A 25,371-nucleotide genomic window follows, 5' to 3' on the forward strand; every position below is an offset into this window, starting at 1 on the left:
ATCGAGTGTCTCAATAAAACGAATCTAGCGAGCCTAAGATTGCTCAATTCTGACTTTGTTAATGCATTCAAATGTCCATCAAATATCTTCTGATTGAAGGAAGCTCTCTGGATTTTTCAATCAAAGCGGTTCATATTCATGTATTAACTGCATCCAGAACACTACAAATAACGCCCACCTCTCTAATGAGGAGGAAGGAGAGTTTTGAGGTATAAGGAAGAGCTTAGAGCTTTGAGAAAAAGCTGAAGTCCGACATCACCACCGCCGACCGTTGTTGACCACTACTGACCTTCGTTGACCACGACATACCAACTTCGACTTTCACTGATCATTGTCGACCACCTTTGATCTTCGTCGATAGTCATTTATCACCTCCAATCTCCGTCGACCTCCGTTGACCGCCGTCGACCACGACTTACCTCCATCGACCACCGCTGATTGTCATTGATCACCACCAATCTCTGTCGATTACCGTAGACCGCTATCGATCATCGCCAACCACCGTCGATCACCGCCAACCACCGTCGATCACCACCGACCGGACACTGCAAATGACTATTATTCATCTCTCGTTCCTAGCAACATATTCATCACTACGATGACATTATAATTTGGGAAACCCTTTACCGTCTATAAGACAAGTGATTGCAACTGTAATCATCTTTTTATAGTAGTGCTCTTCAGCAGGGTCAGTCCTCTGGTTTTTTCTTTATGAGATTTCCACATAAAAACTTCTGATATCATTATTAGTTGATTTCTCTTTTCTAAGTTTGTGCTAAATCTTCATACCACTATAATACGATAATCTGCTACTCTACCGCCGCTAATTTTCTAGCATCATCAAGATTCATTTTTTATTAAAATTTTAATATGAATATTTTGATATATTTTTTATCTTCAAATTAAGGAAGAGTAAGGGTTACCTATTTCTCATAAAGACATTAGAATTAAATATAAATTATGTCAATTTGATATGTAACAAAAAGGTGTCCATTATTTTGAGCGATTAAAAATCAAAATGACTATAATATTGGTAAATTTACATACATAACACACAATTCTTATGTATTTATATATCTTACACCAAAAGCTTATTTCTTACATTTATACCAACCAAATTTTTAATATTACATAAAAACTCAGTTAGCGGTGGTCAGTCTGGTCTGAATCAAATAATCCTTTCTGGTTGTGAATTGAACTGGTCGAACCACGGATCAGCCCCACACGACCAATTATGTGTGATCTCGAGCATCGTTACGTAACACATCGTGGCGTTATTGGCGTACTACAAAGCATTACGGATCCTTTCTGGTTGTGAATTGAACTGGTCGAACCACTGATCAACCCCACACGACCAATTATGTGTGAACGTTAGGTACCACATCGTGGCGTTATTGGCATATGATCAATGCTCCCGTATAGGTACATGCTACAAAGCATTACGACCTTCAGATCCTGGTCGACGGGATTCTTAAATGTTATTAGTTTGTTTTTCATATATTTTTCTTTCTTACATATTATTTTATCATTTAAATCACATTTAATTAATATTTATATTTATTACATCATTCAGTTCAACCTCGATTAAATTAGTAAACCTATAACTTTTTTTTCTTCCAATTTGAAAGATGATAAGCACCTAAAAACTATAGTTTAAGTGTTGGTTTTACGAATACATAAGATTTGGGACGAGGGTGCAAAGTCAACGCTCACCTGCCCTAACATATTGTTGGATAAGGCATATTTTCATGTATTATATAGTCTAGTTTGGTTTAAGAGAATATAAAATTTCTTTGAAGGAACATTACAAATTTAATTAGAGGATAGAGATAAGTAATTGAAATAAGAACTTGAAGAGGTGTAGTTTAATTAAATTATTATGTTTTGGGGATTTGAATATTGAAACAAACATAGCTAGCCATGAGGATTTTTTCTTCAACTACATGTTGGTGTTGGGTTCAATGCTTAGCACATACGAGTTTGCGCATGAGCTGTCTGTATTCTATTTGATTGACATGTTTCATGTTATTACCTGTCCTGAGTACTTAACTGCTTCTACGGTATGTTGTTGCTTCCTAATTTGGAGTGATATATGTGAACCTCCTTAGTTTTCATAAATTAGAGCTCTTTTCAATTTTCGTGTTGGCTTATCTAGTGTTGCTAACTTTGCTAATTGTACGAAGGCTCTTTAAGCAACTCTTTTAGTAGTAATTTTCATGGTTTGATACCTAATGCTTGTCTATTGGATTACTATGAGTATCAAGAGATACATTCACATTTATGTCTTTGGTACTTAGATTGGATGCCTTGACGATTTCCAGAGGCATCTAAAATTATGTTTTTTTATTTGATAATGTATAGAATCAGGATCAGACATGTATATGCGGAGTTTGATAGTTTTTTTTCTTTTCTGGGATATGTCGCCGACCCAACAACACTGACTTTTTTTTCTATTTTTAGCTTGTTTTACATTTATATTGTATTTTTGAATGCTTGAAATAGATTTCATTGTTTTTTTTTTGTGGTTTGTATGAGAATCACAAATGTAATATAGGTTTTAAGGATTTAAAATTCTAAACTTGCTACAAAATCCTAATAAAATATTCAAGATAATGAAAAGTTTATGATTAAAATATTTATGAGTTTAAAATTTACTCTTTTACTTTCTTGTATGGAATTCATGTCGGATTTTAAATGAGTTGTACGCATGCTATCACTCTTGTCATATTTAATAGGGCCTCCATATTAGGATTGATTCCATATTAGGATTGATTAGTCACTACATCATATTGCATGTCATGAAGAGAAGCCCCTGTGCTTTCCCAACCCGACCGACCTAACATAAATTTCTACTTATGTGGTTCTCTTAGGACGCTAGAAGGCTTCTGGCCTAGACATGTGTAAGTTCTTTTGTTGGGAGTGTATTTCAATTTTGTAACCGAACCTCCTTTTCTTCTCTTCTTCCAACGACAGTTGCGCCACTTCAGTGGGTATAAGTCTCAACTATTGGAGCTCCACCTATAGTCATATGATAAAGTTTTGTTCCTTTGATCTTAGGGCTACCAAAGTCCTCGTGGAAGACGCAATTCACAGATTGCTGACCAATGATTTTAGGATACGTTGAGTCGACTACTTTCATGACTAGGTAGATTTAGAGTCTTAGTAACTTGGGATGTCAGATATGTGGTATTTCGACTTGACTACCTCTACCTTTTATGACTACTCCACCCTTCGTCTTGATGAGCCCCTTCGAGCCATATAATTCCTTTAACTTCGTTGATATCATTTCGACCACCCGATTATTGGTGAGCTGTCGCTCATTTTGAATATAGTGATTCACCATTTGCCCTTATGGCCCAATGAGCTTTGACATATAGGGATATCCTCGTTCAGATGATTTTGATGATTTCATAGGCTCTGTATGTCAATGAGCCAATACTTATTTGAGATGTGAGAGAGTCACTCTTTGCCCAATGACTTAGCGAAAGCTTCGAAGCATCAAGACATTCCCATACAAATAATCATTTGATGTCCTGTTCCCAAGGTTTATGATAATATAAGTGAAACTATTTTTTTCGAGAGTATTCTTGGGTATCCCCTAAGAAGTAATTAATCGAAGGGAGATGTTCCTCTGGGAGATTCCTGACCATAAAACAAAAATATTGTTTTTGGTTCTCTGGTTACGAGTAGCTTATGTGAGAATTCTCTTTGTGTATATTGTGTTTTGAGGTACTTCGATTCATTTCTCTTCGGGCATATATTCTCAACTTATCACACGAGGATTACCCATATATATGTCTTTCGCTTGTTTTTTTTATTTGTTTACCTATTTGTTGTCGTATATCCTTCTTCTCTTTAAATCATTGATATGATTCGGGAGAAAAATTTATTCGAATAAGAGAATTATACGAATACATAGAAATATGCAAGCTGGCAGGTCCGAGTGCTCTAAAAAGATATGATAAAATAAGGGTTAGATAGAACCTCACTTTTTATACATTGGGTTGATTGTGCAAAGCAAAACTTTGTGCACAGCTCACTTTATTTTTGTTAGGTGCATGATTCTCATTGTATGCTTATAATATATTTTTGATGTGATGTTTGATAGATGAAATTGATGCAAAGCAAGACTTCACTTTGAGAAAACTTTTTGATGATTATGTGTCAAAGAATTCTTGCACTTGAATGACTTGTATAATGCTTAAACTTATGTTTGAACCTTAGCGTTGTCGAAATAAAATTCATGCTCTAGACTTATGTATTTGAAATTTTACTTATATTTTATGCGATTGATTTGAAAATCGATAATAATATCTTTTAAGGTAGGGACAACATAATAGCCCATAAAACCCCTATTCTTGAAGTTCTAATCGTCTTAGGTATATCTTTAACTTTTGATCATGATTGAGAGTCTTATGCTTCTCATAAGAGAGTTGGTTTGTAGGCTCGCCAACAACAAAAACAAGAGTGTCAAGATGTGAGGGAAACTAAAGAGACCAACTCTAGCTGATTTCATATGCAGTGATCGTGCCAAAACAAGGGCTTGTTTTCATCATCATATTATAAGAAATGTTATATCAAAATAAAAATAGGGGAAATATTCTAGTCTTTTAAGTATCAATTTTAGTGGCTTTCGCAAGGTCATTTGAAGGATGCCAAGTGAGAAGAAGAGAGAACTTTCTTTTCTTTATTCTCATCTTCTTATCATTCTTCTTAATTTTTTGTCCTTCTTCCTTTCATAATATAATAGTCTCAATCTTATCATGCTTAAATTAAGTTAATTTTATAAGTAGTAATCCTATGTTTATTTTAATGGTTAATAAAATGTGATTAAATGACTAGTCATAGTTTGCTAATCTTATCTTCTTCATGCTAATATTTTGTTGTAACAATTATTATTAGTCAAGTAAATGCCTGCTAATCATAATTAGTTGAACAAATCTCTGCTAATTGGAGAATAATCATTAAAGATTCTAATGAATTAACTCATTATTTTAAAAATTTATATTATAAGAGTAGGTTATAAATCAATAAATAAATCATAATATCCTCACATTATTACTCAAAAGCCAATTATACAAATAAGTGTAAATTAATTATTTTAATTATTAATCCTTTAGAATCCTTAATGATTATCTAATATGAATTTTTCTTATTTAAAATATAAGGAGCAATATTCTTGGGATACAATTGGAATCATAGCTAATGCTTTGAAATATTTGTGATTCATTATTACTACAAAGATAAGCACATATTTCATAAGATAATATTTATTAAAAAAATATAATATAATATAAAATCTATATAATATATGCTTATATGAATGATACATATCTAGTGAAATATTTGTGATTCATTATTACTACAAAGATAAACACATATTTCATAAGATAATATTTATTAAAAAAAATAATATAATATAAAATCTATATAATGTATGCTTATATGAATGATACATCTCTACTTAGCTAGCTTTACAAATTGAATTCATTAATTATAAACTCACCCCTATCATTTTATGTTTTTAGGTTATTGATTGTGTATCTAATGAAGCATTATTTGAATTTTCTCGACACTCTAATCTTGCATAAATAATCAATCATGTACTTTAAATTGTTGATTAGACAACATATAAATCTTTTTTCATAAGAAAACATTTATATATGAGTGGATACTATTCAAATCTATTTATTACATAAATACCTCCCAATTCCTATGTATTTACATATCTAAAACCTACACGGAAAAAAAATTGCGTACGATAGACGTACGCAGCGCTACGTTCGATTTTGATGTTATACCGAGGGTATAAGGGGATTATATTCGCGGTATAACTCCTTGTAACCTCTATGTAACTTTTTGTGACTTATTTGTAACCTACTAATAAATTCTTAATATATGATAACAGAAGCCCGAAACTTATTTGTCGGTTACACTAGGTTACAAGGAGACTACAAGTGGGTATAACCCCTTTATACCCTCCGTATAATCTCGAAATCGTACGTAGCGCTGCGTACGTCTATCGTACACAAATTTTTTCCAAACGTTTCACTTTTCATTTTTACATTTATATCATCCAATTTTCTCACACCTTTCATGTATGATATGTAAATAAATGCGAATCATCTTTGTTTAGCTATCAAGCTTATAAAATTACGTTCAAGTATAATAGTCAAGGCAATTTGGGCGTGCAATATTAAAATTTATATTACGGTTATGTAATTTCATCAAGCCCACATTGTCAGAATATGTAATATAATTATTTATATGGTTCTTAAAATATAAATAATTAAGACGGCCTTATTAAAACAAAATAATCATATGATAAGGATGCAATTTGCATAAATGATAAAACTAAATTGCATAATTGATGACTTAACATGAGACACGTCTTAATTTCGACATCAGGACTCTGCACGTAACTCTACGTGCGGAGTCCAATGAAATCACGCCACAGGAGAATATTCCCGGTAACACAGGTAACACAGGGGAATATTCACTGCGGAGTCCAATGAAATCACGTCACAGGAGAATATTCCCGATAACACATGTAACACAGGGGAATATTCCCCACGTGTTATTGTATGTTATTCATGTATTATTGTGTTCATGTGTTATTGTGTTTTGAGAATATTCTTGGTGCGATAATAACACAATAACACCTGAATAACAAGGGAAGAATATTCCCTTGTGTTACCATACCGATTTTTTTTCACACCTTCACGTGTGTGGCGTGATTGTGCGGAGTCTTTGTGTAATATTCCCTTAATTTCTCAAACAAAAAAAATTACGACAACAAAAGTCATTGTTATGGATTGTAATTTTAACATTTCAATATTTTTCATGTTCGTGAAAAATAATTCTGCTGATGTAGTTGGTTCAATTTGTAAATTTTTCAATGTTATCAAGAATTTGGAAGTCCTATATTATATTTGTGCTTTGCAAATCAAAATTATATTTACATACATAATATTTTGCTGTTTTACAGTTATGCACATAAATGTATATTTAGTTTTAAAAATAATAAAAATGTTTTTGTAATGTGATATTAAAATTTTAAGTGAAGTGTGTAAATGTGGGAAAAGGTTATGTAGATGATATAGGAGGTTATATCTGTGTTATATCTCTTATAATTTCTCTGTAATCTATCTGTAACCTACAAATAACTCATATACAGTGAATAACCTCCAACTACAGATGCAGGGCTGCTTTAAGCAAATATTTTCCGTAAATATGAAAATGGCCGCTGCCCCCCCAAAAAAAAAATTGTGCTGGTTTTTGGCGCTAAGGGATTCTTCTCTCAGTTGCAGCATGTGACGATTCTCTTTCTCTGTCTCTACGGCTTCCTCCTCGCCGCTAGGTTGGCTCAACTCCGCCGGCGAGCTGTGGGCGGTCACCGGAGAACAATGTGCGGCCGATTCATTACTGAAACAGTTCTGATTCCCTTTTCCTTCGTTCTCGCCATATCGATTCTGATCATAGCCGACCCGCAAACCAACCTGCTCAACCTTGGCTGTAGCAACTACAACGCCACCAATCCTTCCCTTTTTATTGCCAATCTCAACGCCACTATCGCCGACCTGCTATCCCGGATCTCCACCGCAGATGGTGGCGGAGCTCTCTTCGCGACGGCGGGGAGCGCTCGGTCCGACTCGCCGGTGTACGCTCTCGCTTTCTGCCGGGGCTACCTTTCCCGCGGCGATTGTCTCAGCTGTCTATCCTCGGCTGCCGCCCGATTGCGGGCCTGTGGCTCGGGAACCGGCGGCCGTGTCATCTACGACGGCTGTAACCTGCGGAACGAGAGCGCGCCGTTCTATGAGCAGGGCACGCTCCCCGGAAACGTTCCTGTGTGCGTCAACGGGACAGATTCCACGGGTGGGTTCGCCGCTGCGACGGAAGGGTTGCTGCAGGATCTGAGCTCGGCCACTCCAAAGATCGCAGGGTATTTCGTAGATGAGATTAGAGGGGGAGTTTATGCTGTGGCGCAGTGTGCACCGACGGTGAGCAAGTCGGTCTGCGCTGATTGCTTGCAGGTGGCTTACAAGAACATAAAGGGATGCTTGCCGTCGAGCGAAGGGCGGGCCATAGATGCTGGTTGCTTCATGAGGTATTCTGGGAGTACTTTTTTCTCCACAAACAGTACTGTGGATCTTGCAGCGTTGTTGGGCTCGGGTAATTGATTGATCTTTCGATTTTTTTTTTTTTTAATTTGTTGAAAATTTTATGGAATTGAAGTGTTTTGATTGGCTTGTGTTTGTTGAAATGTGGGGCAGGGCATAAGAGGGAGAAGAAGACTGCTATTATCGTCGGTGTGGCCGGGGTTTGCGCACTGTTGCTTCTGAGTATTGTGCTATTATTGGTCTGGGTAAGAAGGAAAAGGCCGCAAGAGCCTTGGAGAGGTAAATTTAGTTATTATAGTTCCTATTTTTTACAAGCTGTCATTTGCTTTGCATTTCTCTAAAATTGGGAAGTTTGGAATTGTATCGAGTTTTTATAGCTGCATTAAAGCTCCTAAAAAATGTTTCATTGAAGTATGTGATGGTCCTGAATCATCCCTATGAAAAGATGATGATTTGCATACATTCCACTAAATTCCTATGTATTTACATGTCTAACACAAACTTCTATTTTTCTACATACCACCTTATTTATGCATGTAAAGGGTTCGTTTCATTTTTGTAAATTTAAAGTGCTGGTATCTTGGATGTGATATAAATGCAAAAAGGTAAAATTTAGGTGTAAGATATGTAAATACATGGGAATTGATGTTATGGTGTGGACGAAGCAGACAAAAAAGAACCTGTCACATATCCGCTAGCTTATGGGTGCATATGCGCCCATCATATGGCACAACATAAGAAGGTCGATGCATATGCGCCTGTTGGCGCCTAAGCACACACATTGGGGCGAAAGAGTAGTAGCCATCGCGCCTTGGGCGCTTAAGCGCCCGATGTGTTGGGCTCAATTTTCTGCTTCCCAAGAGCTTGGCGCTTATATGCCAGGCGGTTAACTTCGAAATTTCAGTATTCGAGCAGACTTTGCGAGGGCTTAGTTTTTCTTCCTTCTATATTTTTCGATGATCATCCCGGTGAATGAGAAATGTTGAAAATGTGGATTTCATTGATTAAACATGATTTTTGTGTCAGATTAGAGAGGGAAGATTTTGAAGCGTGTATTGTAAGTTTCTTTGTTTAGAGAGAAAACTTTTGTGAGTTTTTTTAAACAACTTTTGAATTTCATATTAGAATTTTCGGCGGCGTGGCTCCGAAGTTTTTTCCCGTTCTCGATTTTTCTACGTAAATTATCATGTGCTTTTCTAGTTGTTTTGGTTGTGTTGTCTACTTAGAGTTTGTTCCGATTTTCTTGATTGGTGCGATCACGTTATTCCACAGTGTGGTTTGGTTGCTAAATTATTCTAAGCTCTGGTAAAGTTGGGAATTGTTATTGTATTTCCCTATTAAACTAGTATCAGAGCGGGGTTCTATTTAAGTGGGAGCAATGACCAAAGAAACAAGGTTCGGGGTAAAGAAGTTCAATGAAATGAACTTCGCTTTCTGCTATATCAGAAAAAAAATATATTTGCCACTACAAGGAATCACAAGGAAGTATGAGTCTATGCCTATGGAGGAATGAGAAGTATTAGATTAAACGACACTAGATTTGATCCAATTGTCGCTTTCTTTATCTAGTTCGTTCAATATTGTGAATGAGAAAATTACGGTGGATCTCATGATGACACTGACCAAGCTGTACAAAAAAATTTCTGTTCTAATAAAATTTTTCTGATGAAGAAGTTATTCAATATGAAGACGGTAGAAAATAGTTCGGTGGCAGAACATCAATAACTTCAACACTGTGCTGTGACGAGTCAGTTGTGTTTTGTGAGGATCAAGTTTGATGACGAGGTCAAAGCACTGGAGATACTTTATTCATTGTCGGGCATCTGGGGTGGTTTAGTAACGATGATGAGTAATACTTCAGGGACTTCAAAATTGAACTTCGTTGACATCGTGAGTCTGATGTTGAATGAAGAAGTTCGCAAAAAAGCAGCAAATGGTGAATCTTCATGTTCTGCATTGAATTCTGATAATAGGGGAAAAAATATGGGCTGAATATAGACAAGCAAATCCAAGTCCAAGAAAGGAAAACCCAAGTCAAACAAAGTAGAATGTTGAAACTGCCGTAAGAAAGTGCATTTCAATAAAGACTGCAATGTTCCAACGAAAATTGGTGGTGGAGGACAAGGAATTAGTTACTCTACTAATGTTTCCACTAAAGAAATCCATAATGACTCCTTGATGTTATCCCTTACTAAATCCTGGATAGTAGATTCCGACGTCTCTTTTCATATTTATCCCAATAAAAAAATATTTAAAAATTACACTCAAAGTGATATAAGGAAGGTTTATTTGAGAGATATTAAAGCTACAATATAGTATAAAAGGGTGATGTTGATATCATGTTGTCGAATAAAACAATTTGCAAAGTTACTGAAGTTAGATATGTTCCAATTTTGAAGAGAAATATCTCTGTCAGCCAGCTGGCAAAGTCAAGACTTATGACTACTTTCACAAGTGATTCGTGGAAGGTGACTGGAGGGGCATTAGTGATGGCTCGGGGAAACATGAAAGACGCCATTTATCTTATCAATGAAATGATTGATTTCATTGATGTGGCTGGAACCAGGGTAGATGCAGCTCTGTGGTACTGTAGGCTTGACCATATGAGCTAGAAAGGTATGAAGTCTTTATTTTCTAAAAATAAGCTTCAATGTTTGAAATGAGTTGATATAAATTTCTGTGAAGATTGTATATATGACAAGCAGAAGAAAGTTTTTTTCTATAAGCGCGGGTTCGTTATGAAGCCAAAGAAATTGGAGTTAGTGCATTTTATCGCGTGTATTGATGATCACACGAGAAATATATGATTTTATTTCTTAAAGCAAAAATTTGATGTATTTGAAATTTTTAAGAAGTGGAAGACTATGGTAGAAAATGAGATATGCTTGAGGCCGAAGTATCTCAGATCAGATAATATGGGCAAATATCGTAATCAGAAGTTCAATAATTTCCGCGTTACAGACACTGCAGTAGAATGGTATGGCTGAGCACATAAACGATCATGAAGCGTGTCAGGAGCATGAGACTGCATGCTGGTTTGCCAATACAATTATGGGTTGAAACAGTAAACACTGCAGTTTATCTGATTAACCATCGTCCATCGATACATTTAGAGAAAGGCTTACCTTAAGAAGCTTGGAGTGGCAAAAAAAGTTTGTTTATCTCATTTAAGAGTATTTGAGTGTTCTGCATATGTGCATTTTGATGTAGGGTTCAGGAACAAACTTGACTCAAAAAAATATGGCAAGTGCACTTCATTAGATATGACTTAGATGAATTTAGATACAAGATATGAGATTATCAGAATCAGAAATTTATCAGGAGTAGGGACATCACTTTCAATGAAATGGAGATGTACAAGGACAGAGTTAGAGCTCAGAAAAGTCCGTCAGCTGCTTCTGAAGATTCCAAATATGCTGAGATAGATGATACTAGTGATCATGAAGGTGGAGAAAGAAGTGCTCAACCAGAAGGAGCACTAGAAGCTTCTCAGTCACCTGCTACAGAAGTCAGAAGATCTAGCAGAGTGGTAAGACCCATACACATGTATTCTTTTTCCTTACACTGTTTGTTACTAAGTGATAGTGGTGAACCAAAGTGCTTTGAGAAGACCACTCAAGTTGAAGATTCAAGGGAGTGAAAGCTCGCCATGAATGAAGAAATGCAATCTTCGGAGTCAAAACAGACTTGGAATTTGACGGTACTATTAAATAACAAAAGAGCACTACACAGTTAGTAGATCTACATACTGAAAGAAGAGTCAGATGATAGCAAGTGCTACAAGGAAATACTTGTTGTGAAGGGTTTTCAACAGAGGGAATGAGTGGATTATACAGAGCTCTTCTCCCCAGTGGTGAAGATGACGACTTTCAGGATTGTGCTGAGTTTGGTAGAAGAAGTTGATCTACGTTTGGAATAAATGGATGTAAAAACAACTTTCTTACATGAAGATCTAGAGGAGCAGGTATACATGATGCAACCACAAAGTTACAAGGTTCCAGACAAAGAATGTTTGGTTTGCAGATAGAAGAAGAGTCTCTATGGCTAAAGCTGACCCCCGAGATAGTGATATAAAAGGTTTGACAGGTTCATGCCAAACAATGGGTACATGAAGTGCCAAGCAGACCACTGCTGTATCATCAAACACTTTGATAACTATTATATTTTGCTTCTTTTGTATGTGGATAAAATGCTATTGCAGGGGTAGATATGGAGAAAATCATAAACTTGAAGAAACAATTACCAAGCGAGTTTGAGATGAAGGTTTTAGGTCCAATCAGGAAGATCCTCGAGATGAGAATCAACAAGGATAGTGGTGCAGGAACACTGAAGTTGTCTTAGACAGAGTATGTTAGGAAGATCTTGCGGAGGTTTAACATGAGCGAGACAAAACTAGTTAGCATTCCCTTAGGTAATCACTTCAAAATATCTGAGTTATCACCAAATTCTGAAGCAGAGCAAACACAAATGGAGAGAACTCTGTATGCTTCAACAGTTGGAAGTTTGATGTATGTGGTGATTTATATTAGACCAGATATTGCATATGTAATAGGAGTGATCAACAAACATCATTGAGAGACAGTAAAATGGATTGTCTGGTATTTAAGGGGAGCAATTAGCAAGACATTTTGTTATGGAAGTGCAGGCAGTCTGGGATTTGTGGATTCATATCTGGCAGGAGATGTGGACAGTAGGAAAAGTACAGCAGAGTATATCTTCACATTGGGGAACACATCGGCGAGTTGGGTTTCCAGGTTGTAGAAGATAGTTGCACCTTCAACTAAGGAGGCCGAATATATTATTATCACTGAGGCTAGCAAGGAGATGATTTGACTATAAAGTTTCATGGCAAAATTGGGCAAGGAGCAGGAGAATGGAAAACTCTATAGTGACAGTATGAGTGCAATTTATCTTGTTAAGAACACTTTTTTTTTTACGCCAAGACGAAATGCATTCAGTTGATGTATCATTTTATTTGCTCTCTTCTTGAAGATGGACAGTTGTTCTTGGAGAAGATACACACTGCTCAGAATCTTGAAGATATGTTGACGAAGGTGGTGACTATTTTGAAACTAAATCTATGCTCGGCTTCAGTCGGATTTCATGGAGGTTAAGACTTGGGGTGAGCCACAATATGGTATGTGATTATGAAGATTATTCAAATGGAGCTGCAGGTACAAAAGACTGGTGCTCGGTGCTATCGTCTCCAAGTGGGAGATTGTTATGATGTGGAGCTGGAGCAGACAACAGAGAAGCTAGTGCAAATGCGCTCATCATATGGCGTAGCACAACAAGGTCGACGCATATGCGCCGGCCATTTGGCATGTATGCGCCCACATTGGGGCACAAGTGTAGGCGCTTAAGCACCCAATGTGTTGGGTGCGGTTTTCTTCTTCTCGAGAGCTTGGCGCTTAGGCACCAAGTCTAGGCGTCTAAGTGTCAGGAGCGGTTGACTTCAGAATTTTGGTTTTGAATATTGATTTCGAGCAGGTTTCGCGAGGGCTTGGTTCTTCCTTCTGTATTTTTTGGGGAGCATCCTGGTGAAGGAGAGAAGTGTCGAAGATGTGAATTTCAGTGATTCGACGTGATTTCTTGCTTCGGATCGGAGAGGAAAGATTGTGGAGTATGTTCTGTAAGTTTCTTTGTTTGGAGAGGAAACTTTTATGAGTTCTTTGTAAACATTTTCTGAATTTCATAGTGGAATTTCTGGTAGTGCGACTCAGTGATTTTTTCCGTTCTCAAGTTTTTCCACGTAAATTTTCGTGTGCTTTTCTGGTTGCTTTGATTGTGTTCTCTACTTAGAGTTTATTTCAATTTTCTTGAATTGGTGCGATCCCGTTATTCCGCGGTGTGGTTTAGTTTTTAATTGATTTTAATCCCTGGTAAAGTTGAGAATTGTTCTGTCTTTCCCTTATCAATTGAGTGGTATGCATGTAATGACCTGATGAAAGAGAAACCAGTTAGTACTCTTAGGCACTTCACAACTGTGTTACTGGTGTCCTTTGCTTGTGCAAATGCAAGGAAACAAATAACATAAACATTTATTAGATTGCTGATCGGTATTTTAGACTAAGACGAAGAATTTCACTTATTTTTGGAGGAGGGGAATCAGGTATGCTGACTATAAAATAAGGGCAAATCTTTCTCAAAAATAGTGGCCACTTTTTGTTTTCTGAAAAACACAATAGTAACACAGATAAGCTCTCATAGGGAATGGACTTTTTTTTTTGAGAAATTTACATTCATACCACATAATTCCTATGTATTTCCATTTCTAACACCCAAAGTTTAATATTTACACCCATAACACTTTGGTGCTATAAACTAATGCATTAAAAAGTGTATTTCACTTTTAAAAAAATGATGATGGTAGTATTTATGATGTGATTTTAATGATTTTAGTGGTATGCATGTAAATATGAATTTTCAGTTATTAAATATGTAAACTCATAAGAATTGTGTGATATATATGTAAAAGCTCCCTTTTTTCATGGTCAGATGGTTGATACTATCAAGCGTGCACTACAGGTAAACACAACTCCTAAATTTAAGTTTAGGATTATAGAGTTCATTAAAAGGGCATTTAAACTTTTTTCATTGCAGTAATAAGCTATCCAACACCATAGAATATAAATTTTCAGATAATTAAAGAATAATTCCTCATCAAATTGTTGAATGGCTTTGATAGGGACTGTACAAAGTTCATCTCTTAACTCACAGAATTCATAAAAAGTGTCCATGATTAAATAATTGTCTAATAATACTATGTCTTAGTTGAATATGCCTGCTCTTACCATTATAGGATTGAGAATTTTACATATGTGCCGTACAATTCTTATGTATTTATATATCTAACACCCAAAGTATTAAATTTACACTTATAGTACCTTGGTGTCATAAACCTATGCAGAAAAAGGTGTATTTCACTTTTAAAAAATAGTAATGATGGTATTTTTTATGTTATATTCAATATTTAAGTGGTATGCATGTAAATATGAATGTTAGGTGTTAGATATGTAAATAAACAAGAGTTGTGATGTATGTATGTAAATGACCCTATAGGATTTGTTATCTTTGAAGTTTGCAATTACAATGACGATATAAGAGCAATTAGAATATATTCTCAACATATGCGATGCAAGGTCTAGAGCAAGTCGTAAGATATATCATGCTATAAATTATTTATGAATGCTCATGTTGAGAAACACTCACCTGAAATTCTTGTTCAATAGAGAATTTGGAACATCCAGAGTCTCATGTACTAAGCACTACTTATTAGGTGCTTCTGAACCTAGCAACTTAATATTCATCATTTCTTTAAGCATCATATGTTCTCTTTCTACTACTTTAGATCCCTGAAACCAATTGTGAATTACCTCATGATGTTATTTGTGTTAGTTTAGAGAACTAAATTTATTTTGAACCTCAACGCTATGGATTTTGAATTTTTCTTCTATTACAACTTCCAAGTAAATATACTTTAGTGCACCTTAAATAATTATCATTGAAAGTCATACAATATCTTTTTTTCCATTTTTAGTAATTGTGGATTTTGTGCAGCACAAAACAAAATGGATCAAACCAAGCAACACATTTCTTTCTAATGCATAGGTTTGCATGTCTTGTTTTCTTTGTTTTGTTCTCTCTATGGCATCTTTCCAGTTTCTGTAAACACTATTTTCCAAAATGTCAACTTCATGCATTTTCTTAGTGTAGAGGAAATTCATGCGTCTCACTTGATCCTGCCATAAATCAACTAAATAAATAAAAGCAGGACTTCTATTGATGTTTTCAAGTACACTCAAAGAGGCAAACCATTATGTTAATACCCTTTTCCAAAGAGGCAAACTACTATTTTCCAAAATAATAATTTGGGGCCAAATTTTTATTTGGGAAATTTACATACATGCTGCACAATTCTTAAACATTTACATATCTAACACTTTTCATATTTATATATATAACTGTTCATTATTATACCACAATTCACTAAATCATAGGTTTGCATGTGTGTTTCACTTTTAAAAAGTTAATAAAAGTGATATTTTCTATGGGATATTAAAGATTTAATTGCCATGTATGTAAATATGAAAGTTTAGGTGTTAGATATGTTAATTCATAAGAATTGTGTAGTATGTATGTAAGTGCCCCTTTTTATTATTACAACTGTTTTAGCATCAAAGATGGCCCTTAGTCCCCACTTTGGCTGAAATAAAAAGACGCAAGTTTCCAATAGGCTTGCAGTATACTTTATCAGATAGCTTGGATAGTTTTAGGTAACTTTTCCTTTACCACACAGCATAGAAATTTTCTTTAACCTTTTTCTAAGAATGCAAAGATTTAAACTAGATATATAATTTACATGAAAATTAGTAGAATTATGATGAAAATTCTTCCCAAGAGTTTGGTTTCCGCTCAGTAAAGTTTACTTCGGAAGCAAAATCTTTCATTTTCTTCATCTTTTTTTGCTGATTAATCCCTTCTTTACTAATAGAAATATGACTTCATTTTAAGCCATATCCTTTAGTTTCAGCTTTAATCTATTTTTCTATTCTATGACTTGGTTAAGTTTTAAATCAATATAGCTGTCAGGTAGAATCTGGCATTCATTATTTAATTCACTAACAATAATATGATCATGAAATATCTTTCTTATCAGACTATTGATAAGCCAACCGCAACTTTTTTCACATCAGCATCCTTAGCAATATACTTTTAACTAAGATCGCTTTATATTTTCTTAACAAGGTTTAATTTGCAAATTATCAAATAATTCATTAAACATGATTCTCCAGCAAAATTTATCAACATTTTTCAGGGTAATAATTTTAGCAAAATAATTGTCACGACCCTCTTTTGGCATCAGCTTAGTTATATAATCAACACCATAAATATCTAAACCGATAAAAATTTCAATTAGCTAATTTGTAAAGTGTCCTTTCGTAAATGCTTCTGTTTTCTGTAGCAGCAACAGAATCATGGCAGCCTTCTTACAACTGAACAAGATAGTCAAAGGACGGTATAACTGGTATTATGAATATAATATGAATGACAGTAACTAAGCCTGTGTTTGGATGATAGGGATTTGAGTTAAAGAAAATAAGAAAAGATTCAAATTTGACTTATATTTAATCGAAATTTAATTTCATGTTCTTCATTTCAATCTAAACTATGCCTACATGTACATCCAGATCTATTCACTTGTAATTTTATCACTTTTTTTTTCACTTTATTGCATCCTTTTAGCATGTTTTTCAAGGTATTAGCAATTATAGTTAATTAGTGATGCAATGGAAAAAGAAATATGCCAAAAGATTACAGGCTAATATTTGATATTTTTTTATATGCTGGATAGTTTGAAATCTTGTTTTAAACATATTTTCATTTAGCGTCTCAATGAATTATCTTTTTTGTTTAATGCAGCAGATATACTGGGCGCAACAGAGCTTCGAGGTCCTATGAATTTTCATTATCGTGATCTGAAATCTGCAACAAATAATTTTAGTGAAGAAAACAAGCTGGGTGAAGGAGGATTTGGTCAAGTGTACAAGGTAAAACCAATCCAAAATAGCCCTTGCAGCCTTCGTAGATTTTTGTGGCCTCAGAATTAAATCGCAATTCTGTCCAAACATTTATATAAAAAATCAAATTCTCTTTCCACCTTTTTGACAATTTTCATAAAAAAATACCATTTAAAATCTCTGGCAGGGCACACTGAAGAATGGCAAAATAATTGCTGTGAAAAAGTTGGCAATGACTCAGTCAAAGAATGTGAAAGCAAGCTTTCTAAGTGAGGTGAAGCTTATAAGCAATGTTCATCATCAGAATTTGCTTCGATTGCTTGGCTGTTCTACCAAAAGTGATGAGCTCTTGCTTGTCTATGAATTCATGGCAAATGGCAGTCTTGATAAGTTCTTATATGGTAAGAATCCTTTCAGTTTCTTTTCTGAAATTAGAGTTGAAATATAATCTCGAATATCTATTTGTTATAATGTATGATGAAGTAACATGCTTAGGATTTGACTTTGTAAGTTGCCGAATAAAAAATTGCCGGCTCCATGGAATGCTTGGCTGACAAAAATTTCAAAATCTTGCAATCTTGAGCCGCCAACTTCATTTGTTCAGTTGAGTACATTGTCATGAATTAAATTTTTTCAAGCTAATCATGCGGCCTTAGCACACTGTTTCGGAGACAACTCAACCTAAATTTCAAGAATACCAAGCTAGAACATTGAGAAGTCAAGAGGGGATAAGAAATTAAAAGTAGACAGCTTTAATATATTTCACATTGGGAGAACTCTACAAGGCTAAGAGCTCTTGGTTTTTTTCTTGGATGATTTACAAATGAGATCTTATCTCCTAATTATAAGCACCCACCTTCCTTGTAGAAACTTTTAGATTATAGTCTGTGTAAAAGATTTTATAATACTCCACAATTTTTCTATACATTCAAAATATTTTTGAAGTTCGAGAGACTTCCTTAATCATTATAGCCTTCTAATTGTGTCTAAATTCTGTAGAATCATCTGAATATGATGGTTTATTCCAGATCTTTCTAGAAGCTTTTGGTTTTTCTCTATAAATTATCCAAAAGGAATGTGATTAGGTCCTTGCCCATTAGCAGGATGTGACATTCTCTCCCACCTGAACCTGCGGTACTCTCATTGCAACTTCCTCATGGTAATGTTGGATTTTCTCTTTGACTTGCTATGGTGCTTCCTCAAACTCCCAACTAGCTTTAGACTTTGGCAGTTCATTCCATTTGGTAAATTTGGCATACTACATCAACGAATGATTGGATCAGCAAGTATTTCATCCGCTTCTTTATCAAAAGAAGTGATTGTGGTTGTTGGTGCTCTCTTATATATTCCCCTTGATGGATCTTTCGTCACCCCAAGATATGCCTTTAACTTGCTTACACAAAAAGCTATATGAATCTTTAGTTTGGTGGGAGATGGAGTTTGTAGGAAACCTTTCTTATACTTTTGCTCACTTTGAAAGGTCCATCGTATTTACATACTAACCTTTTGGGCACCTTTTTGAACCTCTTGTATTGTTGTGGTAAGATTTTTAGTAATAAAAGGTTTCATTCCTTAAACTCCACATATCTCTTTTTCTTATTTGTTCATTTCTTCATCCGCCTTGCAGTTTTGTGTACTGCCGCTCGAGCGAAGTCAGCTTGCTTATGCCAAGTTTTAGTGAATTTAAATGTAGCTACCAGCTGAATTCTTTTCTTCATATTGAGCGGTAAGTGATAGAGGTGTTAGTGGTTGTTGTCCCATGATTATGTCAAGAGGACTTACTTCTAGCTTCGCTTGTTGCAAGATGTAGGAGACTTGTGTGACTACAAGTTTGGCCTAATCTTGTTGGTTGACACTCACAGTGTCATAAGTATGACTCCAATAAAGTATTAACCATTTCATTTTGTCCTTCACTTTGACCGTGAAAGCTTGTAGAAAAGTTTAATTCTGATACTAAAATTTTGAACTACTATGTCCAAAATCTTCCAATTAAGAGAAAATCTCAATCACTAAAAAATTTCTTTAGGACTCTCCATAACTTGATCACGTTGTGAAGAAATAACATGGCTGCTTTTTTAGCTATGCAATCAATTGGGGCGACAATAAAGGTTGCATAATTGATGCGAACCGAGTGCTGTAAGACACTAACAAATCATGCAAGTATACATGTTGTACAAGCAGTATACGAAACTAAGTTCCGTGTATCTATCTCATAGGGAATGAGTTAAATCCGAAAATGAAAAAGGTTTTCTAGCCTATTGATTTTGGACCTAATCTGAATGTTTGAAATTTGCTTTTATATAAAATTATCTTATCTTCATTTTTTTAAGTATTAAAAAAACTTATGGTAAAGAAGTGGTGTTTAAAAGAGAATTCAGGTGCAAGAGATTTCTCCTTTTGATAGGCCTTGCAGAATTATAGGTTGAAAAAGGTGATTCTAAAATAAAGCGTCAAACAGGAGCACCCTTTTCTTTATCCCCTCCCAAGAGTCTAAGAAAGTTTGTCTAGTAAACTCGTTAGTTCCCTAAATCTAGTGAGCAACCGAAGATTTAATTTCTCCCTATAAGTTTGCACAAATTCAGAGGTAATATCCTTATTTCCCTAAATCCATGTAGTCAAACTAATCATTTCACTAAGTATTTTTTTGAATCTCATAGTTCACGATGTGTCTTAACTATTCTACTGGCAAGGAAGAATATAAATTACGTTTTCAAGGTTAATACAACGCTATATATGAATTGCGATATAAATCACACAAAGCAATTTAATCCTATCATTCCCACAATATCAATTTAAAGGAGAAGCGAGAAAACTACTCGCAAATCATACTTGAAAACACAAACATGATGACCTTATAAATAACGTACACAATAAGTTTACCAATAAAAATCAAGGAAATCACAAAAATCCAATACAACTTATCTACTTTTGAAAATGTTGGATTTACAACACCATTCACACTTTGAAACACTCTCAATATCTACACACTCACTTGCACTTTGATCTTTCTTCAAGTTCTTTCCACTGAAATCCTTGTCCAAAGCTGTATATCTCTCTGAAATACTTCGAAAGAACAGGCAAAAGGCCCCTCTTCCTTCAGGCGACCTTCTTTAAAGCTTTCCTGCTAAACAACGTGCCTGAATATGTCCACCACAACCATGATGCTTTGAATACCTCCAGACATTAGCAAGATAAAAATGAAGTCCATAGTGCCACTCTCATATGACCTCTCAGGTATAAGTAATGATTTCAGCAAGCACTCGGATTATAACTGATCTGTTTCATCTTGTTGGCAGACATGATAAGTTTGTACGTACTCTTCGATATCATCTAACATCCTTGGCCAGTAGTGAGTAGACTTAAAAATGCAAATGTGTGCTTCATTTCTGGATGTCCTACCCATAAGGAGTCGTCACGCTCCTTTTTTAACTCCTTTCTCAGATTTCCTCATCTTGGCACATATTTATTTTTGCCTTTGGTATAAATGATATCTTCCTCTAGCCAAAATCATCTGGTTTAACCAAGGCAATAATGCTCTAAGCTTGGGGATTAGCCTTTAATTATTCCTTGATTTTGTCTGTTAGTGGGCCAGTGACTTGCGATAGGCTTGCTAGCCTTGCTTTTCAACTCACTGCATCAGCTACCACATTCAAACTTCTTGGTTTGTCCTCCATAACACAATCAAATTCAACTAGGAAGTGTTATTATCTTGCTTGTTCTGGACTCAACTTCTTTTGGGTTTGGCAATATATTGTAGCAAAATTTGTCAGTCAAGATCACAAATCTTGAACCGAGTACGGAGAATCGCCATGTTCAAAGGCAGTGTATGATTGCGGTCATTTTTTTTCCTCGTAATGTGTAACATCATTCTGATTGGGGATAGGTTGTATGATCGCAGTCATTATTTAATACATTCAACTTCCTGCACGACTTAAATTGAACTTTTCTTATGAAATCATATCTGAGGTTTAATGTCATGTTACTTGCAAGGACAGTCATGAGTATAATTCTTATTCTCCGTCATTTGTTTTTTATTTATACATATTCTAGTTGAATGCATGTTTCACTCATTTTATACATTTAATATTCTTATGTTCTTGGCAGGTGAAATGAGTGGAATGCTCAACTGGAAACAAAGATTTGACATAGTTGTTGGCATGGCCAGGGGACTTGCATATCTGCATCAGGAATTTCATGTCTGCATCATTCATCGGGACATAAAATCTAGCAATGTTCTCCTCGACGATAATTTCAGGCCAAAAATTGCTGATTTTGGGCTCGCAAGGCTCATGCCCGGCGATCAGAGTCATCTCAGCACCTATTTTGCTGGAACATTGTATGTTTAGGCGCTTCATTTATGCTTTGTAGATAAAACATCATATTATATACCCACCACCTATATATTTACATATCTAATACCTAAACTTATACTTTTTACATTTATGCCACCTAAATCTTTCACATTACATCAAAAGTACTGCCATTGTTAGCTTTTAAAAACTGAAATACACTTTTTCATGCCTATGTACCACACCCCCAACCCACATAAGGAAACTCTCCTGATTTGGACATAATCTTCCGCTCTGCTCCGCCCCGCTACAGAATTTGTCCCTTTATGGTATATGAGTCATACCTAACAATTCTCCACCTTGGCGAATATCCAGCTTTTTAGAAATTGAAGTTTAAGTGTTAGATATATAAATACATAAGAGTTGTGGTATGAGTGTAAATCTTCCTAGAAATATTAATATGTGATTGTTTGAACGTTTCTGAGCAGGGGATACATAGCACCCGAGTATGTTATTCATGGCGACTTGAGCGAGAAAGTTGATACATACAGCTTTGGTGTCGTTGTCCTGGAAATAATAAGCGGACAGAGGGGCAGTGATTCCAAGCTTGAGCCTGTGCCTCAGCATCTTCTTGAATTGGTAATTTTTTTTCAAACCTTTATTTGCATTGATGCAGAAATCTGATGCGTGCATTTTAGTAATTTGCTCTATTTACAAAACTATCCAAATTTGATCTTTCGATCTTGACAACTTTGTTGAAGCTCTTTATTAATTAAGTTTGTTGGCACTTACTGAGTGACTTGTTTGTTTAATCCCGAGCTTTGATAATGTAGAGTTTGTTAGAACTTGATTAGACTCTTGGTTCAGTAAATCCAGCAAGGCTCCTGGATTTAAAAATTTAGCTTTTTTGTACTTAATATTGTAATATTTATGCAGCCTAGTTTTGTTTAACTTACGCTAGTTAAGTATTGGTAGCCTTGCTAAGGAGTAATAAAGACTTATCATTTTTATTATTATATCATTATTAATTATTTTCCTAACTAATTGGACAATAATTAATACATATTTGCTTTGTTAAGCTAACTAATCCAAGCATTAATTATCCTATTTCAAGCATAATCAGTACTTTAAACTATTATTTTAGCATTAATTAGTCAGTCAACAAATACCTTTCTAGGTAACCGAAGTAAGTATACCTAAACCGTAATCATTCTATTTAACTATTGATTAGTCAAACTAAAGCATAATTGAAGTTTAAAGTAACATTATTATTATTTATTGAAGTAATTTTTAGGCTGATATTTAGTCAGTTAATTGATTATATTTTGTCAGCTTAATTAAATCTAATAAAATCAGTCTGTTTACTTATTAGATTGCTTAATAAAGTTTCCATATTCTAAACTCCTATTTGGAATGAGTTTTATTTAGTATTTTTATTTTTAAATACATTTGGTCAGTAAATTTTTGACATATTTTTATTCTATTTTATTTGAAACAAAGCAATTTAGTTTTGAAAACATTTAGAACAACTTTTAGTTACTTCAAGTGTTTTCAAATTTTTTTTAGGTGCTTTTAAAAATTAAGTTGATTTGTTTTTAATGCTTCAAATATATTTTATTTCAGATAAAAACATAAACAAAATAAACTATAAATACAAAATAAAAAAGCGGGCATCTACATACAGACAGCACAATTTTTATGTATTTACATATCTAACATCAAACGTTAATATTTACGGTATAGCACAATGTAAATTTACTTTTAAAATGTGTAATACACATTTTCATGCATATGTTTATCACACCAAACTGTTGTAAATGTAAATATGAAAGTTTCGCTGTTAATTATGTAAATATATAAGAATTGTTGTATGTGAATTAAGGTCCAAAAAAAAAAAAGTGATCATATGTGAACCCAAGTAAAAGCATGAAAATTAATAACATAGAAATTATTTAAGTTCAAATGTATGATGTACTTGATATAAATTAAACATTTGCATTATTAATGTAGCATATACTTAGGGGCATTTACTAAATACCACACAATTCTTATGTATTTACATGTCTAACACCTAAACAGTCACATTTACATGAATATCATTCAAATCCTTAACATCACATCAAAAATAACACCATCATTATCTTTTTAAAAGTGAAATACACCATTTCACATAAAGGTTTATGATACCAAGGAGTTATAAGTGTAAACTTATAATATTTGTGTGGTATGTACATAAGTTTCACTCACACTAATCACTTTAAGCCAAGTCCTTGAACTTAAACTTCCACTCTTTTTTCCTTTTGACTAAACAGGCCTGGAAACTATACGAGATGGATAATTTACCCAATCTGATCGATAAATCACTCGATCCTAACGAATTTGATCTCGAAGAAGTGATAAGAGTTATCACAGTAGCTCTACTTTGCACCCAAACTGTGTCATTAAGACCAACCATGTCTGAAGTTGTGGTTTTACTCCTCACCCAACATTCTCTGCACCTCAATCTCTCCAGGCCTGCTTTCATAGAAAGCCCTGGAAAAGCTCATAATAACATTACAAGCCACACTGGATCATCTTCCACAGATCCGACGACCATTATAATGCCGAAATTTTCGGCTCGGTGAAGCCAACGGGTTTGTTTCTCTTGGTTTAGCCGAAATTTATGCATACGGTCATACCTGTAAATTCACAAATAGTGAGGATTTGTTGTATGTAATTGGAAATAAGGGATTAGCTAATTTCAAGTGGTTGGCAAGTATTAAGTTTGTTGACCATATTTACAATTTTGGTCTATGTAATGTTTACAAATGAGAAACTTTATGATAATTTGTTTAATATTTTGCATTTGAAATTTGTTAAAGGGTGACTGAAGCTTAGAAATGATTGCATGTAAAAGAACTGATGTATGGATTTATGATTGTATTATGTTTATTCTGTATAGAAATACTTTATTCCTATTCACTTAATGTTTAGAAAGTGCTGCATAACATTGAAGGATTTGCTGTGTAAATTTTCTTCATATTATTGGGACTACTTAACGTTTTTTAATGTGATTTTTGGATGATTAATATTAACGTTAAAATGAGGGGAACAAACATGCAATTTTTATATTTATTTATTATTGTTATTGGTTGGGAAACACAAAAAATAAAATGTAAATGGAAGCTACACCAACGAACTCAATTGCCACCGTTCACCTCCAATTGTAGCAACTCAAACTAGTCAAGATGCTATCCATTTTGACTAATTGTTTTAAGATTTTGTCCCGTTGGTGTAACTTCTCCAGAGGCCACTCAACATAAGAGGGGTCTCATACGAGTACATTTAATTTTGTAGTTTTATATGAAATTACACTAGAACACATATTGATATAACATAAATAATTAGCATTCTCATCAATATTCTAAACCCACAATCATTCAACAATCATATGGGATTCAA

The 25,371-nt window shown here is 34.6% G+C and overlaps 1 protein-coding gene across 2 annotated transcripts; it reads left to right on the top strand.

The window, feature by feature from the left end:
* Positions 1-7,247: 7,247 nt before the first annotated feature.
* LOC110028040 (cysteine-rich receptor-like protein kinase 2) lies at positions 7,248-24,790 on the top strand. Of its 2 annotated transcripts, none has more exons than XM_020729739.1 (7): positions 7,248-8,172; positions 8,274-8,399; positions 17,544-17,671; positions 17,829-18,042; positions 21,746-21,977; positions 22,419-22,569; positions 24,243-24,790. In XM_020729739.1, the coding sequence occupies exons 1-7, from the start codon at positions 7,407-7,409 to the stop codon at positions 24,552-24,554; spliced, it is 1,929 nt and encodes a 642-aa protein (XP_020585398.1). In that variant the 5' UTR covers positions 7,248-7,406; the 3' UTR covers positions 24,555-24,790. The 2 variants fall into 2 exon arrangements, with proteins under 2 accessions (XP_020585398.1, XP_020585399.1); XM_020729740.1 differs by having other exon boundaries at positions 17,547-17,671.
* Positions 24,791-25,371: the final 581 nt, after the last annotated feature.

Source organism: Phalaenopsis equestris, unplaced genomic scaffold (genome assembly GCF_001263595.1).
Source record: "Phalaenopsis equestris unplaced genomic scaffold, ASM126359v1 Scaffold000485, whole genome shotgun sequence".
NCBI classification, from domain to species: domain Eukaryota; kingdom Viridiplantae; phylum Streptophyta; class Magnoliopsida; order Asparagales; family Orchidaceae; genus Phalaenopsis; species Phalaenopsis equestris.